This window comes from Citrus sinensis, chromosome 8 (assembly GCF_022201045.2).
Source record: "Citrus sinensis cultivar Valencia sweet orange chromosome 8, DVS_A1.0, whole genome shotgun sequence".
In the NCBI taxonomy this organism is placed as follows: domain Eukaryota; kingdom Viridiplantae; phylum Streptophyta; class Magnoliopsida; order Sapindales; family Rutaceae; genus Citrus; species Citrus sinensis.
Window position 1 is genome coordinate 23,384,083 of NC_068563.1, and position 19,947 is coordinate 23,404,029.

Consider the following 19,947-nt stretch of genomic DNA (forward strand, 5'->3'; position numbering starts at 1 on the left):
ACTCTTTTGAGAAACAGCTGTATCAACATTTCTTCTGATAATAAACAACAACTTGAATTCTGCAATGCTTGTCAACTTGGTAGTTGAAGATTATAAAATGTTTGGTTAACAGGAAACTTTCTTAAACTACAGAGAGAAAATATTTCAGACTGAATTCATTATTATTAATATGTAAAAATGAAATGACGGATTACAAAACTTTATATACACAAGTCTGGAAGATTCTACAACACCAGATGCATGTGAATCAGCTTAACAACCTTTAACAAATTATTAGTGGGAAAACAATAACAAACTCTGAAATCTGTTTTGACATAAGTAACTGTAAGCTGACGTGGCTGCTGACTTAGCTGCTGACATGGACATTACGATTTATTCTTAACATTCCCCCTTAAGCTCAAGGTCTGGGACAGACATTGAGCTTAGCTCTCATATAAGCAAAATGATCAAAGCTAAGTGGTTTAGTGAGTACATCTGCCAACTGATCTGAGCTTGATACATGTTCAACAACAAATTCCTTCTTTGCAATGTGTTCTCTCACAAAGTGTAAGTCTAGCTCAATGTGTTTGGTGCGTGAATGGTATTTGGGGTTACTTGCCAGAGCTTCTGCACTTTTATTATCACAGTATAAAATAGGTGTGTTGGTGAGCTGCACTTTGAGTTCCTGCAACAGATATGAAATCCATAGCACTTCTGAAGATGTCAAGGCTAATGCCCTATATTCTGACTCAGCTGAAGACCGAGAAACAACATTCTGTTTCTTAGATGACCAGGACACAAGATTTGACCCAAGAAAAATGCAGTAACCACCTACAGATCTTCTGTCATCAGGGTCAGAACCCCAGTCTGCATCTGAGAAGGCTGTGAGAGAAAGAGATTTTGAATTATAGAATTGAATCCCATAATCAGCTGTACACTGAAGATACCTCAGAACCCTTTTACAGGCTTGCCAGTGAAGCACAGTAGGAGCAGCTAAGAATTGACTCAGCTTGTTTACAGTAAAGGCTATATCAGGCCTTGTTAGAGTTACATACTGAAGAGATCCAATAACACTTCTGTAAAGAGAAGGATTCTCAAACTTAGTACCCTTATCTTTATACAATTTGTCAGCAGCACTCATTGGAGTAGTACAGCCTTTGCTGCCAAGCATATGAGCCTTCTGTAAGATGTCTCCAATGTACTTGGTTTGTGAAAGGTGTAACCCAGCACTTGATGGAGTAACCTCTAACCCAAGGAAATAGTTGAAGTCACCCAAGTCTTTAAGGGCAAACTCAGAACCAAGCAGTGTAATAATTTCTTCTATTTGTGCATTGCTAGAACCAGTGACTAAGATATCATCTACATAGATGAGAACAGCTAAAACATCTGAACCAGTGTGCTTAAGAAACAGAGAGGTATCTGATCTAGAAGTTTGAAACCCCCACTGTAATAGAGAACCCTTTAATCTATCATACCAAGCACGAGGTGCTTGCTTAAGACCATACAAGGCTTTATTTAACTTGCAGACATAAGTTGGATGTTGAGAATCAATAAATCCCTCAGGCTGATGCATGAAGACTTCTTCAGTTAGGACACCATTCAGGAATGCATTATTGACATCCAGCTGTCTAATGGTCCAATGATTCATCACAGCAAGGCTCAGAATAATTCTAATGGTACAAGGCTTGACAACAGGGCTGAAAGTCTCAAAGAAATCCACACCATAGGTTTGATGAAAACCTTTTGCAACTAATCGTGCCTTATACTTAGAGATACTTCCATCTGGGTTATATTTAACTCGAAACACCCATTTATTTCCAACAATCTTGGTGGCTAAGTCAGCTGGCACAAGAGTCCAGGTTTCATTATTCTTCAAGGCATGAAACTCTTCTGTCATAGCCATAGACCACTTTTGATCTGATAAAGCTATTTTGACACTAGTTGGTTCAATATCTTGAATAGCTGTAAGGTAAGTTTTGGGTTTGAAGATTCCTGCTTTGGCTCTTGTAAGCATTGGATGAGTAGGAACTGTTGATAAGGATGGTTGAGGAAAGGCTACTGATGAATGTTGGATAGATGTGTGAGAGTGATCACTTGAGGAAATAGGTGAAGAATGAGTGTTTATTTGGGGCAAGGAAAGAGAATTTGGAGATGGTGGCACTGCTGGAACTGCTGATGATGATGGAGATTGCTGTATTGAGCTACTGTCATGAAGAATACAGAATGAAGGAGAAGAAATTTGGACTGACTCTGACATTGAGCTAGAAGAAAGAAACAATTTGGAATAAGGAAATTCATGTTCATTGAATTTAACATGAACAGCAATGAAAACTCTCCCTGTTTTATCCAGACATTTGTAACCCTTGTGAAGAGGACTATAACCTATAAACAAACACTTTTGAGAATGAAAATCAAGTTTGTGTTGATTATATGGTCTAAGTAAAGGATAACAAGCACTGCCAAACACTCTAAGGAAATCATAATTTGGTGACTGCTGAAACAACTTTTGATAAGGTGATTGATTGTTTAAAACTGTGGTTGGCATTCGATTAATGAGGTAAGAGGCTGTGTGAAAGGCTTCCCACCAGAAAGTGACAGGCATATGAGCTTGAGCAAGAAGAGTTAACCCTGTTTCAACAATATGTCTATGCTTCCTCTCAACCACACCATTTTGATGATGTGTGTGAGGACAGCTGTACCTAAGTTGGATACCTTCTTGGTGAAGAAAAGAAGTAAAGGCTTTAAACTCTCCCCCCATGTCAGATTGTAATGTTTTGATAGGGAGACTAAATTGTTTTTCTACCAGGGCTTTGAAGTTTTTGAAGGTACCTAAGGCATCTGATTTTAGCACAAGAGGAAAGATCCAACAGTACCTAGTATAGTCATCAACAAAGGAGATGTAATACTTATAGCCTTCCATAGAAAGTACAGAGGCTGGTCCCCAGAGGTCTGTATGGATTAACTCAAGAGGATTTTTCGATTTGATTTCAGTTGCTGAAAAATGAAATTGATGTAGTTTACCAAGTTGACAAGCATTGCAGAATTCAAGTTGTTGTTTATTATCAGAAGAAATGTTGATACAGCTGTTTCTCAAAAGAGTTTGAACAACATGCTTACTTGGATGACCAAGTCTATTATGTAAAAGACTAACTGAAACATTGCTGGAAGCATGAAAGCTTACTGGAAAACCAGACTTTATTTGCACAGACAAAGGGTTAACACAGGTTTGATGAGAAGAAAAAACTGACACCATAGAACTTGGTTGTTGAACTTTTGAATCAAAAGGAAGAAATGACTCTTCATATGACAGCAGCTTATACAACCCTCCTTCAACAATCCCCTGAGCCAGCAGTGTTCCCTTCACCTTGTCCTTTAGAAAACAGACATCAGATGTAAATTCAATTGTGATGTTACTGTCAACAAGAAGCTTGGAAACACTTATAAGGTTTTTGGTAATTTTTGGAACACATAGGGTATTATGAAGATAAATGCATGAACCAACAGAAGTATGTAAGCATGCATTCCCAATATGTGTGATTTGAAGACCTTGTCCATTGCCTACAAGTAAAGAATTTGTGCCAAAATAAATTTTACCATCAGTTAAGTTCTGGGCTGAGTTGGTAAGGTGGTGAGTAGCCCCACTGTCAAGATACCAACCCTGATCAGCAACTCCCTCAGATGTTGCCATGTAGGCTGATTTTGGTCCCTGATTTGGATGGTAGCCCTGAGCTGGAAAGTTGGGAGCAAAATTTCTATTAAATCTGTCTCTACAATCAGCAGCAGTGTGGTTATACCTGAAGCAAATCTGACACATAACTCCTCCTTGAGCAAAATTCTTTCTATTACCCCCAAAACCACCTCTGCCAAAGCCACCAGCATTAGAGTTTCCATTATTAAAATTACCAGCTAAACCTCCACTGTTAAAGTTACCACCACCATTATTAAAACCACCAGCAAAGCCTCTTCCAGCATTAGGATTTCCATTCCAACTACCTCTTCCTTGACCTTGATATCCTCCACCTCTACCAGCAAAGTTTTGATTCCAGTTTTGATTCCAGTTTCCACCTCCATTTTTATTCCAATTATTCTGATTATTACCATTACCTTTCTTTTGAAAATTTCCAGTTTGAGCTACATTAGCCATATAGTTGCTTTTAGCTTCTTTATTGTCAACAATCTTACTGTTTTCAAGTCTAGCCTCATGTGTCAATAACATAGCATAGGCTTCACTTAGATCCATAGTCAACATGTTTGCTTCAATGTAAACAACTACAGGATAGTGGGAGTGATCTAAGCCAGTGATAAGATGAGTGATTAGATCAATGTTACTTAAAGGACTTCCAGCCAAAGCAAGACCATCAGAAATTGTTCTAAGTTTTGTGAAGTATTCAGTCATAGACAGAGATCCTTTTCTTAGATTACTAAGAAGCATTTTAAGGTGAACCTTTTTAGCCATTGATTCTGATCCAAATTGTTTTTCCAGATTCTTCCATAACTCAAGAGTAGTTTGTGAGCTTACCACGAGACTTAGAATCTCAAGACTCATTGAGGACATTATCCAGCTGAGCAGAAGCTGATCTTGACGTTTCCATGCAACAAGATCTGGATTTTCACGACCTTCTCCACTTGCTTCACCAGATCCAGATCTATTAGGAAGAAATTGCTCTGGACAGAGTTTTGATTCATCGATGTAGCTCTCAAGACCATTCCCACGAATTGAAGAGAGTACTTGTTGTTTCCAGATCGTGTAATTTGTGCGATCAAGTTTGATTGGTGTGGTAAAGGTAAAGGATGTTCCAGACGAGACATGAGTTGAAGAATTAAAGCTTGAAGAAGCCATCACGTGGCTCTGATACCAAGTTGAAGATTATAAAATGTTTGGTTGACAGGAAACTTTCTTAAACTACAGAGAGAAAATATTTCAGACTGAATTCATTATTATTAATATGTAAAAATGAAATGACGGATTACAAAACTTTATATACACAAGTCTGGAAGATTCTACAACACCAGATGCATGTGAATCAGCTTAACAACCTTTAACAAATTATTAGTGGGAAAACAATAACAAACTCTGAAATCTGTTTTGACATAAGTAACTGTAAGCTGACGTGGCTGCTGACTTAGCTGCTGACATGGACATTACGATTTATTCTTAACAATCAATTCAATTAATTAACCCTACATAGAAGATAATTCATTATGTGCATAACAATGCACGATATATATAATCATATCATTTGCCATTAGTAAAAAAACCCCTCTTTTTCTTTCACGCCTCACATAACTTTATTATTTTAATTCCATCCCTTACTATCGAATATGATTGGTTTCTACTTTCTATTTAGGAATATATATATATATATATAGAGAGAGAGAGAGAGAATAATTTTTTGTTTGGAATTTTAAAATCCGATAAAATTTTAAAATTATAGGGTTTAAAAGTATTATAAAATTAAGTTTTAAAACAACACGATTTTAAATTTTACAAACTTTCAAGCACTTTAAAATTCTAAATAAATTTTTTTCCTATATATGTGTGTGTACACGCGCACACGCACCTATTATTTTTCTATTAAATTGTCGTACGAGAGAATTGCTATACTAATGGATTTGTGATGTTACGTTTCAAGATTTCTAACACCAAAAAAATAAATAAATGAATAAAGAAATGAAACTTCTAATGAGAAATAGAGTTGAAACCCTGCCTTAGCAAAAGTTTTAACACAAAATTTGAAATTTTAATCTATATAAAAATGAACCTCATTGTGCATCGCATGCTATACCATTCTCTATTCGATATGAAAGACTTTAAATAGGTCAACAAAGCATTATTTGACATTTTTACCATCAATTTCTTTGAATTTTCTTTTTCCTTTTTTTTAATAAAAATTGACAATAAAGCTACACCGATTTGATTAAAAATTGGAGTTATCGGATGACGGGTCAAGCAAAAGATTCTAGTAACATATCAACATCTTATAATCTATAAAAATAATATATTTCAATTCTTAAATAGTACCTTAACTTTTTTTTTAATTACTAATATTTATGCGACATTCATTTATTTAATGATTAGTTTTCAATGTTATAATTTTTACTGTACTATGTGATAAATTATTTTGTCAATATCATCACATCGTTTAGAGTTAAAAAAAAATTACTTAAAAAATGTATATATATATATTTTTTTTGAAAGAAAAAAATGTATAGTATTATGTGCTGCAAAATCGATAGCTTGATTAAGAGACGAATGATGTGACCCTGGCCGGCCGAAATTATGATGGCTATCGAGGCTCCACTGGGGTTGGAGCATAGACAAATAATAAGGTGACAAATGTCGGCCAAATATGGCAAGGAAATCGTGGCAAATTATAGTCTTTTACAACTTAGTTTTACACTAATAAGCCAAGAAAATTGTTGGGATATACAACATACTTGTAATCTTGATTGTAGACAGAACGAAGATGGAAAATCGAAATTGGATTTAGTAAATGAATAGCACATATACAAATTGCCATGTCCTGGAGTCAAGATTCTCATGCTCATTGGTCCCATTTTGTAGCTTATCTCTTCCCTACACATAACACATATATACACTTGGCTCTTATCGAATTAATTACCAATTGCTTTCCGTCATATCATCCGTATAAATACTGATGTGGTGGAGCACTAGCACTTCCCACGCTTTACCATTTTTCCACACGAGCATTAAAACAAACGCTTGGCAATCTGATGCACAAAAAAAGAAACCCTAGTGATGATCAAAGTTTATTATTATTTTGCATTTCCAGAGGGTGATTGACTTTGTCTAACTTTGTGGGTCAGTGCAATTTTAACATTTGGACCGTCATATCATCGCCCTTTTTGAAAAACTTTTTTATTGAAGCATTTGGTCAAGTTGAGTGGTGTGGGCTTAAGTAGTTTTGTAGATCATTATGGGTTGATTATTATGTAGACAACTAAATCCATGGTGGGCCAAGATTTTAGTGTGAAAAAAGATATGCAAATCTAATTTCAATAACTTTTCTTGTTATCTTTACCAAATTGCCCATTTGAATCACTATTTATGCGAACAGTTGGTCAAATGATATACATCTTCTTTTTGGGTAAATTTTTGGACGGAAGGTGTTCCAATGTTGAATTTGCAGAAATTAGCGTTGTAATGATAAGGTTTCCAACTTTAATTAACATAATAAGAGGGTAAAACCTAGGATTGATCCAAAACCTAGTATGCTTCTCAAAATTAATTAAAGATATATATACTTTATTAATGGTGGACCTATGAGTTTTCTAAAATTGGATTAATGCTTTAATGGCTTCAAAAAGGGGTGTTCACACATAGAGGTCTAAATTGAGCTAAAGCTTGAATGGAATAGTGCCAACTTGGCATTGTATGAGATTTTCGGTTGAGTTCTGTTTTTGTATTATTCAAAGTTCATTATAATCTAACAATATTATAATAATTTTAACTGAGTTTTGAACACCAAATCTTTTATATCATCTATGAGATTTTATTAGTTGAACTAACTGACATATAATCAATTGGTAAATTCCCTAATTTGACAGGAGTATGATCCGGTATTCAGCTGAACTTGTGTAGAGAATCGAGTCAACGTTCAGCAATTGTTTAGAGTCCACATAGAGCAATTATCGAATGTTGATCCGGTGCTCAGCACAAGCTCAACTAAGCACTAGATTTGTTTTCTAATTTGAAAATGTTAAAATTTTATTTAAAATTTTTAAAGAGAAATTGTATTATAATTATTTTTTTAGGTTGCTTAATAAGTAAAAACCAAAAACTTAAAAAAAAAAATCTCTAAGTTAAATATTTGTTTCACAGAGGAAAACATTTGATCATGATATCATTCTGCTGCATATCTGATAGAGTAAGTCACACTCTTCCTTCATTACATAGACACGAGCAAAAAGTAGTTAAAATTCGGGAAAAATGAAATCCAATATAATATTTTTTTCCCTATAACAAGGCCCTTTGAATAGGAATCTTTTACTCTTTTTCCCAAAAGAATTTTTTTTACTGTTACTTGAAATAAAATAAAGTAACAACAAACACAAAAAGGAAAAGAAAAGAAAACGTACCCTCATGTGTCTCCAACTATTGCTCCACCTTTTTATGCCTCTTCCCCATGTTCTTTATAATTTCCACAGTGACCAACCCTAGCTAAAATATTCAACAAGCTTAACTCTCACCAGCAATTTTTTTTTTTTTAATGCAATATATGAAATCAATCTATTCCAGCCGTCGGATTTGTTGAGGTTTGTTTTAATCTATGGCTAATGATTCATCATCAAAACCTAAATCTTACACAAAAGTATGTGTCATTAGCCTAGCTAATGTGCCACCCACCATGTGGAGTATTATTAATTCAACTAGTAAAGGATTAATAATTGATAATTAGTTATTATAATGAAGGAGTACAGAATAGAAGCATCACAGTCACAGATTCATAACCACCCAAGAAAGTTTAAATAATTTTTTAAAATTATGTAATTTATTATGATAATTAAGAAGATTATCTGATAAATTAATGAGAAAAGTAAGGACAATGAATGAGAAAAGTAAGGACAATGACTGGCATGTCAGCCAACCGCAACATATATTATCATCCTCCGGAAGAGCAAGAAAAGAATAGAACACACTTACACACATGAGCAGGGAAATATAAAACTACATCAACTATCAATGGAAGAATTATTATTTAGTATTTCCAAACCTTATAGAAAAACTATAAGAAAGAAAAATATAATATTAATCAGCAAAATGCAGATAATAATAATAATAATAACAACAATTATAAATTCAATCTTATCCCATGTTAGGCTATGTGGAGCTAGGTTATAGGAGCATGATGTGCACGCAGTTAATTGGAGCATGAAAGGCGCATAATCATCAATGTGAGTGCCTGGAGGCTGAGAGCATTCAAAGAATCAAGAATGGGCTCTCTGCATTTTGTCCTTGATGTAGCTGTAGAGGATGCCAAATGCCAATGCCCTCGAACTTCGAAGTTTGATAAATTGAAGAAAACAATGTGTTGAGGGCCGGTAAATTGCTTTTGGCTTCTCTTAACTGCTAACTAGCCGTTAGTGGTCAAAAAGCACTTCTAGGTAGGATGGAGGTTATGGGCTCAACACAAGTCATGACTTTATCATGGAGAATTTTAAGTGTAACGTAGATTAGTAATTCACAACTTTGGAGATATATAAATGGCGTACTGAAATACTGAGTAACGAAAATATAGAAAAATATGAACTCGATTATATTAAAGGATAATAAATTATTTTGAATTTTTTTTTATATGTTTTTAGGTTGGATCTTATTATGATAAAATGATTATATTTTCTCATTCGAAATTATTCCTAATATAATAATCACATCAAATGTTGTGAGAGCGAGAAGAAACAATTTACGAGTAGCCATCTTTAGTCAGATGACAAACTCACCTCTAAGTGAGTTCTACTCAAACTGCAACATAATTCGCGTATAAATTTATGCATTCGCCCCTATTCTATTTTTAGATTCTATTACTTTACATTGATCTTTCAGCAATAAGCTAATTAACGATACAACATCATTTATGAGTTAATGAGACAACACTTGTCGAATAAAAGATCAATAACATCACTCATTGAAATTAAAACGATAGCATTAAAACAAAAAAAAAGAAAAGAAAAGAAAAAAAGAATGTGTAGCATTAAACCTACCGGTACTTTTTCCTCTTGCCGCTCATATCTTTTTTAGCCCATGCTTTCATTTCCATTTTGGACGACGGGCAAAAACACAATTGGTCTTTGCATGAAACACCACAACTGTTATTACACATTTCAAGTTCATACAAAACCTTGAAACGGGAACATCTTTGTCTAGCTAAGAATCCAAGGTGGTGCAGAAAAGGACATGTCCACCTTATGTCTTACATTAAGAGACATCAAAATTCCAAATTTAGATGATCTAATTCAACTACATATTGGCATGAAGATGACAATTCTTACATGTGAAAATCATGCAGTGAAGAACTGCTTCATCATGCCTTCAAACAATTTCAATTTACACGCATTGTTTCTTTCTTGCCCGTAAAATTTCTGTGTACAAATATATAGACCATAGAAGCTTGATAGGGAGGTAAAGCCCTAGCACAGATCTAATGTAATCAAGCTCAAAATATTGTCGTTTTACCTTTTAAAAAAAACAGCAAAACGATGTGATTTAATTAATCTTATATCAAGTTAAGTCGTATGAATTTTTCATATATATATATATATAAAAGATTTGGAATAGAGAAGGTTTAGTAACCTTACAAGCTCACAATTACCTTTTGAAAATGATTAACGATTAACGAACACGATCGTGCGGGGTTATCGACACGACATCGTTTTCGGCGTGTACTTCTCACAAGAATTTAGGCTTTCTAGCATCCAATAGATTTGAAATCACTTTCCCGTCGGGGCATTTCCGTAATTGTATTGGAAAGCAAGGGCAGTGTCACCGATGACGCGATCACGACAGCAAACCCGCACTATCTTCTCGTCACCTGTTCAGACTCACCAACTGACCAACACTTCTATCTCTCTCTCTCTGACCAGAAACCGACAAAAACTTCCACAGTGGCATTCCCGCGTAATTTCGACGAACTCCAAGCCCTGTTTTCGCAATACAAAAGCTTCCCCCTACACGCACATCAAAAACATCCCACAGTGGCCAACCAAAGCCAAAAACCTGAAAGTGAACTCACATAAAGTCTCAAACACACACACACTACACAAAGCGAAAACAAAGAACTTGTTACCATTTTCTCACACTCACTCAAATGGCGGCCATATTGAAGGCAAGCTGTTTGGTAAATTGACTCAGAGAAAAAAAAAAGGTTTTTGATAAAAATATGGGTTTTAGAAGAATGATTGGGGGAAACTTGGATCCGGAGAGGAAAAGGAGCGGAGGCTTGAGGACGAAGCAAGCTGGAAGAGGATCATGCAGGGGAAGTTAGATAATTTTTCCGATGTGGGAGTAGCCTTTGTTTGTGATTTTTTGTTTTGTTATGTTAAAAAAAGAACGAAAAAGTAAAATGGGTGCTATGTTAAGACAAGTTTTGAAAGCTTTTTGTGCTGGGAATCAGTGGTGCTATGCTGTGTTTTGGAAGATTGGTTGCCAGAATACTAAGTGAGTTTTTGTTCTTTTTCTTTATCAGAAAAGATTTTTTTTAACTTTTTTTTTTTTTAAGTGTTTATCTTTCTGTGTTTGGTTGCTGAGAAAATGGAGGGAAAGTAAAGAAAAAAATGATTTCTAACCAAACTTCAAGTTGGATGATGAAATTATGATTGTTTGGTTATTTGGTTTTCTTAGTGATTAAACAGAATAGATCTAGTATTGACGTTTTTTAGTTTTAATTTCATTTTTTTGGGGTTTATTTTTGGTGGATTTGTGAGGGTAGCTTGGTTCTTGGATACTATTGACTTATTACAGGCTGATTGGATACTGTTAGAGTGTGTATTGGATTATTGACATGTATCCTTTCTCTTTTTGGAATTTTGCGTTTTGGTTTATTCTGTTTTGTCTTTAAGAATCTTAGTAGAAAAGTTGATTTGTAGTAGATTGACAAACCCTCTTTGTATTCGACTGGTTTTCTGTGTATCAAAATCTATTGATTCAGTATCTACCTTCTTTTGTTTGATTCTATTCGTTTGTATTTGCTTGTTTTCAAGCAAAGTAAAGTTGACATTTTTTGCTCTTCAGCTACTGAATCAATGTGCTGATTAGTTGCTTTTTTGTCATGCTCCTTTTGGTTTCTTAGATTACATATAGTTAAAATAAGGAAAAATAGTAACCCTCACAACATATTCTCCTGGAAACTGTTTGAGCTAATTGAGGTTCTCCTTTTCTTCTTTTTTTGAAGTTTATTGTGTCGAGAGTTAACAGTAGTAATTTAATGCCTTGTATGTGTTTATTTCTCAACAACATATGTTCTTTTGTTGTTAGGTTATTAATTTGGGAAGAATGTCACTATGAGTCTACTCCACATCCTGACATACCATTTGGAGAGTGGGATGGATGCTGGGGTTCTTATGAAATTCTCTCTCGACTCAGGATTCATGCAGAAGACAGAGTTCAATTGCTGATTAACAAAATGATGAATAATAATCAGGTTAATGTCGTAGGTGAAGGGTATGCTTCTTTTTCATTTTCCTAATCTTAGTCTCCTATTTTGAGTATGTTTCAATGTTGCTGATGCATTCATTTTTCTTGTTTTCCAGAATACTTGGGCGAGCTGCATTTACAGGAAATCACCAATGGTTTCTTGCTAACAATCATATTAGAGATGCTCATCCACCAGAGGTTTGTGGGAAAAAAAAATCTGCTTATTTTAGTTTCTATAATGGAGAGTCTGTACAGTGAAAGTGGCGTAACCAATTTTGTTTGACATGAGTTGGATTAAGCCGTACCTTTTTCTCGTAACATTTATGTTTAAAATTTTTAATCAAATGCTTCATCCATTGGAGACCAACAATTTTTTCATCATTTAGATTCTTTAGCATCATTATTACCTAAGTTGGTGTATATTTTTCTTTGATACGCTGTTTGAAGGTCGGTGTAATAGTCGTTTCACTTTATATAACTTCCTGTTTTGTGCTTTCAGGTTCAAAATGAGGTGCATCTCCAATTTTCTGCTGGCATGCAGGTCTAATTGCTTTCCATATGTTCTGGTTATTAAATTGTTTGGCATTTTTCTGTTTGATTAAAATACTTGTATTTTGTTTGCAGACAGTTGCAGTTATACCTATTCTTCCTCATGGTGTTGTTCAGCTTGGTTCTTCCTTGGCTGTAAGCCTTTTGTTTTTGTTTTTTACCCTTGAGATACACAAAAACTAATGTCACATCATGTAGATGTCTAGTTCCTTGTGCCTAACATGAAACAGGCTTGGTTTGGTTAACAATAGGGTGAATGAGAGCTATTTGGCTTGAATTCTGTATTGGTTAAAAATGCAAAAGAAGGTGAAAATGAAGTCATGCATAATTATCAGTCTGGATCTTTATTGGTTATCTATAATGATAGGGCCGGGATCAAATTAAGTAATCTCAATTACTATTCAGTTGCCTTTAAATATTTACTTTTGATGGGGGATTGTTTATGTCTTTGTGTCCTTGAAAGCATTTTAATTGTTGTATCAAGTTGAATGCCTTCCGTGCTGAGTTGTTCTCTAAATTACTCGTAGTTACTAGCTAATTTTTTATGAAAGTTTTTTAAAGTTTGATTAATTGAGAAAGTAATTAGTTGATTTTATTAGCTCCCTTGAGCCTAAAAATTTATCCATCCATTCTTGCTGCTTCAGATTTCGGAGAACATTGGCTTTGTGAACTATGTGAAGAGTTTAATCCTACAACTGGGGTGCGTCCCTGGAGCTCTTCAACCAGACTACGGAGCAAAAGAATCCGCTAACAGCCCTGGAGTACCAGTTCCTAATGGAATGCTTAATTCTGTAGATTCATCTGGAATTTTCAAGGTGACCTCAGCTGCTGATGGTTACAACCAACAAAGCAGCTCATCTCATCCATCAAGGCTAGCTTGCCAACTGTTGGGTTCTCTAGGTAGACAGATTCAGCATAGTGCTCAGGCTACTGTGCAAACATTTCAAACCCATAACTTGAGCCAAACTTCTGGCAAATCCCATGATGACGGCTGTGAACAAAAGTCTACTACAATGAAACATAATCTACCTTTCAGGGGTCAACAGGATAATGGAGGTGTGGGTGCTGATGTTATCCCCTTGAGTTCAGATGCATGGTTGGACCAGCCTGATCCTTTGTACGGTTCAGGATCTGCATTTCATCATCAATCAAGTGCTGTTTGTAATAGCTTCAAGTTAACTGAACAACAGATCTTAGCAGATGGTTCTGTTCAAGATCATGCTCCTAACAGGGTGAATGAGTCAGGCAGTAATAGCTTTGTTTCATCTCAATTGAAAATATATGGGGACTTGGTTGGAGGTTCACTTCCTACAAAATATCTTGAAGGAAGTGGCCTATATGGTGGGATGAGTAATCAAAGAAGTACGGTATCAATTCCGTGCACTATTCAAAATCCACATAAATCAGCAGACATTAATATGCAGTCCTCACATCTGGTTGGTACTGGGTCTAAAAATGCAAATTCATCCAAAGAGGAGGTTCCTTTATACGGTCTGGTGGACACAACCACTGGTCGCCTGCTTTCAAAAGGCTGTGATGAAGGACGTAGTTCATTAGATGCTAAGCATAGACCGAATAATTTAGCTTCTTGGAAGGGAAGGGTGGAAGACGATTTGTTTCAAGCCCTTAACAACCCACTGACTCATCTTGATCAGCATATGTTGAGTGGCCAAATGCCTGGTTTTGTTAATGACTGCCAAACATCTGACTATGGAAATGTGGCTTCAAAATCTAGGGACGCTAAATTTGAAGATGGAAGCACACAACCACCTTCAGGGGACGACTTGTTTGATATTTTGGGTGTGGATTTTAAGAATAAGCTCCTTAATAACGACTGGAATAATTTGCTTGCTGATGGGAAACATACAAGTGAGGGTAGTTCAATAGCTATGAATGCTCCTGATGTGAGTGCTGGTTTCTATTCAGTTAATGAAGGGATATTAGATGGCAGTTCATTCTCTGGGATGGGTACCGAGCATCTTCTAGAAGCTGTGGTCTCCAGGGCTAACTCTGTCTCAAAGCAGATCTCAGATGATAATGTCTCTTGCAGGACAACATTGACACAGATCAGTAGCTCCTCTATTCCTACTGTTTCTCCCTCCTCCGGCCAGGTTAATATGTCTAACTTAGTGCCAACGGAACTGTTTGACATTACCAAGTCCTTGACAAAGGCATGGACTGGGGGATCCAGCTCTTTTCAGTCTGGTTGTAGCAAGGATAATGAAGGAAATTGCTCTCAAACTACTTCCGTATATGGGTCCCATATCAGTTCGTGGGTAGAACAGGGTCAAAGCGTGAAGCGTGATGGTAGTGTCTCAACTGCATATTCTAAGAAAAATGATGAAACAACTAAATCAAATCGCAAAAGACTTAAACCTGGGGAGAACCCTCGACCAAGGCCCAAAGATCGCCAGATGATTCAAGATCGCGTGAAAGAATTGCGAGAAATTGTTCCGAATGGGGCAAAAGTAATTGCATTTATTTTCATGACTGATTTTAACTTTTATCTTTTTTCTGTTGATGGTAGTTTAAATTTTAATACTTATGCTGTTCTTTATTCCCTTGATATGGTTCAACAGTGTAGCATAGATGCGCTTCTAGAACGAACCATCAAGCACATGCTGTTCCTGCAAAGTGTGACAAAGCACGCTGACAAGCTAAAACAAACGGGGGAGTCTAAGGTATAGGGGATCTCTAAGTTTTGTACTTCTACCATTATATTTGGCGCACAAGTTTAAATTTATTACATTTAAGTTTTTTGGGCTGGTGATCATCATGCCTGAACTTGCAGATAATCAGCAAGGAAGGCGGTTTGCTTTTAAAAGATAACTTTGAGGGAGGGGCAACATGGGCATTTGAAGTCGGTTCACAATCTATGGTCTGCCCTATCATTGTTGAGGATTTGAATCCACCTCGGCAGCTACTCGTGGAGGTAGTAACTGCCCTCTTTTTTCGAGTAGAAATTGTTTGGCTTGAATAAGTTTTTATATATCTGGGCTTGTTGACAGATGCTTTGTGAGGAACGGGGTTTCTTTTTGGAAATAGCTGATTTAATCAGGGGATTGGGGTTAACCATCTTGAAGGGACTGATGGAAGCAAGGAATGACAAGATCTGGGCACGCTTTGCAGTAGAGGTACCATTTAAAAGCAATGTTGCTGTAACAAATCAACTATGATTTCCTACTAAATGTATTCTAACCGTGAGATCCCCGCCCTGGTTGAGTAGTCAAATCCCTTCATGGTCTGTTTTCATGGCTGTTTGATGATTTTCACTTAGCAAGAAAATGAATGATTTATGCACAGCTTATTAGAGCAGTTTAAATATGTGATGTTCGTCAATTTCTTTAGGGGTTTATTTCATAGAAAATGAAAACAAGCTGTTAGCCCACATTTTAAAAACTTTCCTTCTTTTCAAATGTGGTTCTTGTTTGTATGCTAGGGAGTCGGCATTTATAATATATTATCAAAATGCAGCAAGTTGTATAGGTACTTTATTTTATTTTTAATTTTTATAATATTTAAACTTTTCTTCTAGCAGGTATAGACTGGGTAAATCCCCTCCAAATCTTATACATAAAGCTGTTATCTAGGAATATACTAGCTGCAGTAAGAACAGGAGTTACTTCTGCACAGCGAAGCAAGAGAACTTAAAATGTTTGACTTCTGTCAATCTCGTCAAGGATTATGTTCTTAAGATTAAAAGAACAAGCCTTTTGTTTATGGAAAAACCTACCCTCAGTTGAAATGGGAATAATTTTTTGTCATTCTCCTGTCTGTAGATGTCGAGTCTGCTCTGTCCTAAGCTTTTAACCCTGTGTTAACTAATACTGTATGCTTCAAAAATATATCGTAGGTTTGTTTAAACTCCATTTTGTATTAGAATCTTTGTATGCTCACTGCATGTTTCATAAACAGGCTAACAGGGATGTAACAAGGATGGAAATATTTATGTCACTTGTTCGTCTTTTGGAGCAAACTGTGAGGAGCGGCACATTTGTAAATGCCTTGGATAACAACAATGTGATGGTTCATCACTCTTTTCCCCAAGCCACTTCTATAGCAGCAACGGGTAGGCCCAGTAGTTTACAGTGAGCCACCTGCTATTAATACATTTCTGGGCTGGATTTGTTGAGAGCAAGCTCGTGCGGCATTGCTTGCCATGACTGACATGGTTCCAGTCAGCACTTAGGTGGTTTTATCTAACTTGTTCATCTCCCGCAAAACAAATTATGACTGACCTCACATTTTTAGGGAGTGAAAATTTCATTTAGGTAGTCGTGTGAGCTCCTTGAGAACTTTTAAATGTGTGTTCCTTCCAGAGATGTATATTTGAATGTTATCTAATGCTTTCTTAAATTATATAGCTGTGGAAGATGATTATTGAGGAGGTTACATTTAAGTGCTAAGTTTACAAGCAGAGGGGTTGCATAGTAGTGGGTTTGGTGGTTCAAAAATGTATAGAGCATCTGGGATATGAAATGAAGGTATTAAGGTGTTTTGTTTTCTTAATTGGTATTTTCTTGGATTATGGATTTCGCTTCTATTGCATGAATATTGCAATCATGTGTTTCTTCATCGCTCATTTTTCTTTCGTTATGTTAGCTAGTTCTAAATTTAGAAATAACATTCTTAAAAAAAAAATGTAAACGGAGCCGCCGGCGGAGCCGCTGCTGGCTGTAAATGGTAGCATAATTCCTGTTGAAACTTGGTTGTTTTAAATTCAAGATTAATTCTTGGTGTATATCAGAGTGATAGCAAGATTCAGATTAAAAACATTGTTCTTTATTGGATGGCTTCAAAACATTGTTTTCATTGTCCATTAGTGCAAAAATTTTGAAGGGAAAGAGGGGTAAATGAGTCATTTAATTTAATATTTATGGAAATTTAAAATACATAATTATAAGAATTTCTTTATAAAAATTAAAAAATTAAAAAAATTTATTATTAATTTTTTATTCACGCCCAAACTTATGTTTTTATTGCGTAATGATTTTTTTTTTTTTTTGGGTGGCAGTGTTTGTATGTTATGTATTTGTTGTAATCCATGTGAATATGCATTTAAGGTTCAAATACTTTTTAAAATTTTTTATTTATTATTTCTATTTCGTATCATTTCGTTTATAAATTATAAATAAATAGATTAGAATAAAAAAAGAATAAGATTTTTTAATTCTTAATAAATATTTTTTAATTTTAATTTTTTATTTATCTAATTTATAAGAAATATATATGAATAAAAGTGTTATTGAAAATAATGATAGTATTATAAAATTATTATGTCATGTGAGTTATTGAGCATTATGAAAATAATAGAGGCAGGTGGGTACGGGTAGATAGTGATTTTAATAGGAAAAACTAATAATCTCTCATCGATTTAACTACAATGGTATAAAAAACGAAAACTTTTGGAATAAGAGAAAACGTAGATTCCTAAATAAATAAAATTCTGATTCAAAGGCCCATTTTATACAAGAAAGGTGATAACAGAAAAGGAATAAATCAATCAATCACAGTAATTTAGAGAGTTCTTCCAAATTTGTAATACTATAACGGCCATGATACTTGCCATATTTACATGAAATAATAGCAATGACTTTTGTCTCATAATTAATTGACTTAATTGAGAAAACTTCAAGATCACAATTACCTAAGCATCACTGATCCTTAGCCAGCAAGCACATATACATATTAACCAAGGCCTTGGCTACAATGAGCCGGAAGGATAGATAATTTATTAATTTATCTTGAAAATTAACAGAAAAAGCAATTAAAAAAACAGTTCATGAAATTGAAATATATATTTTTTTTTCTCACGCTCTTGTACTTTTATGTTAACATAATACCCAATGCTTCAGAAGATATATAATGAAGATCTATTTCATGTTATCAATCTTTATACAGTCACTTGATTAATTTAAGTTTCATAAACAGGGTAATACAAATGTAACAAGAATGGAAATGTTTAATTATTATTTATGTCTCTTGTTCGTCTTATACATGGAGCAAACTGTGAAGCAAGCTCGGAATTGCTTGCCATGACTGACATGGTTCCAGTCGCTGTCAGCTCTCTCAGGCGGTTCTAAGTTCTAACCAATAACTTGTTCTTCTTCCCCATACCAAATTATGACTAATTAACCTCTCTTTTCTGGGAAGGAATTCAGGTTAGGTGGCTGTGTGAGCTCCATAAGAACTTCCAAATGTATGTTTTCTTTCAGAGATGTGTATCTGGATTTTATTTTTAAGTGCTAAATTTAAAGCCAGAGAGGGGTTGCATATAGCGTGTTTTATGGTTAAAAAATGTATAGATCATCTGCGATAAAGTTTTTTCATTATACATCACAAGTGTTTCGTTTCATTTTTAATGGTTTTGATACATATTTTAAATTTCATGTGATCCATAGTTTAAGACAAACTATTCATAGGGATATTTTATCAGATGCGAACGCTGTACTTCGAAAATACAGATTTGAACTAGCTCATGGTAAATAACTACAAAAGTATACCTAGTTAATAATCAAGATAGCTATAATATGGTATTAAAATATTAACGTCAACACTTCCATTGGAACTTAACTCTTGGGATTCCTATCATTAATATTTCTAGATGTGAATTAATGTAGATTTTGAAAGTTGAAAAATTAACAACTTCTTAAGAGTAAGAGGTTTTAAATGGATCTTGAAATATAAAGGTGAAAATGATATATAATTTCAACAAACAATAAGAGAATTTTGACCATTTTCTCATTAAATTTACCTTAAATATGCAAGTTTAAGGAATTTCATAACAGACAATTAGACAGGCACTTTCTGGAGGAGGGCAATTCTTTCCAGATTTCCCGTAATCGAATAAGTTCGAAGTGTTTTTTTTTTTTTGGGCGAAAATGAACAGAGAGCATGCTGATCATTCTTGTCTCATGAAGTTGACTGATTTATGTTAAGGCCGTGTTTGCTTTTTGCTTCTTATTGTCTTCCTAGCTCGTGCCCTAGTTTCAAGGAGGGTAAATGGTAACAAAATTCCTGTTAGGAACTTAATTATTTTAGGATTCAAGATATTAATTCATGTTGTGTTCACAATGATTGTGAAATTCACATAAAAAAACACTTCAAACTACAATAACATTAAGTAAAACGTCTCTATATATAGTCATATTATGGATACTAATTATTTTTATTACTATATGGACCTGATAATTTAATAGAGGTGTAGTTAAATAAATTAATGTTTTGACTTAATTATCCTTAGCGCAAATAATATGGAGGTAATTTCA

General features: G+C 34.8%; 1 protein-coding gene across 2 annotated transcripts; it reads left to right on the forward strand.

The window, feature by feature from the left end:
* The first annotated feature begins 10,386 nt into the window (after positions 1–10,386).
* LOC102607826 (transcription factor LHW-like) lies at positions 10,387–17,188 on the forward strand. 2 transcript variants are annotated; one of them, XM_006494833.4, is made up of 10 exons: positions 10,387–11,155; positions 11,972–12,157; positions 12,247–12,328; positions 12,630–12,671; positions 12,755–12,814; positions 13,324–15,147; positions 15,259–15,360; positions 15,471–15,611; positions 15,688–15,813; positions 16,595–17,188. In XM_006494833.4, the coding sequence occupies exons 1-10, from the start codon at positions 11,034–11,036 to the stop codon at positions 16,769–16,771; spliced, it is 2,862 nt and encodes a 953-aa protein (XP_006494896.1). In that variant the 5' UTR covers positions 10,387–11,033; the 3' UTR covers positions 16,772–17,188. The 2 variants fall into 2 exon arrangements, with proteins under 2 accessions (XP_006494896.1, XP_015381893.1); XM_015526407.3 differs by having other exon boundaries at positions 10,390–11,155; positions 11,972–12,137.
* The last annotated feature ends 2,759 nt before the right edge of the window (positions 17,189–19,947 follow it).

Excerpts from the sequence above, each read along its gene's own strand:
- LOC102607826 (XM_006494833.4), top strand. The coding sequence starts at position 11,034 with ATGTTAAAAAAAGAACGAAAAAGTAAAATGGGTGCTATGTTAAGACAA. Across the intron at positions 12,329-12,629 it reads GAGATGCTCATCCACCAGAG|GTTCAAAATGAGGTGCATCT; the intron begins GTTTGTGGGAAA and ends TTGTGCTTTCAG. Across the intron at positions 12,672-12,754 it reads AATTTTCTGCTGGCATGCAG|ACAGTTGCAGTTATACCTAT; the intron begins GTCTAATTGCTT and ends TTTTGTTTGCAG.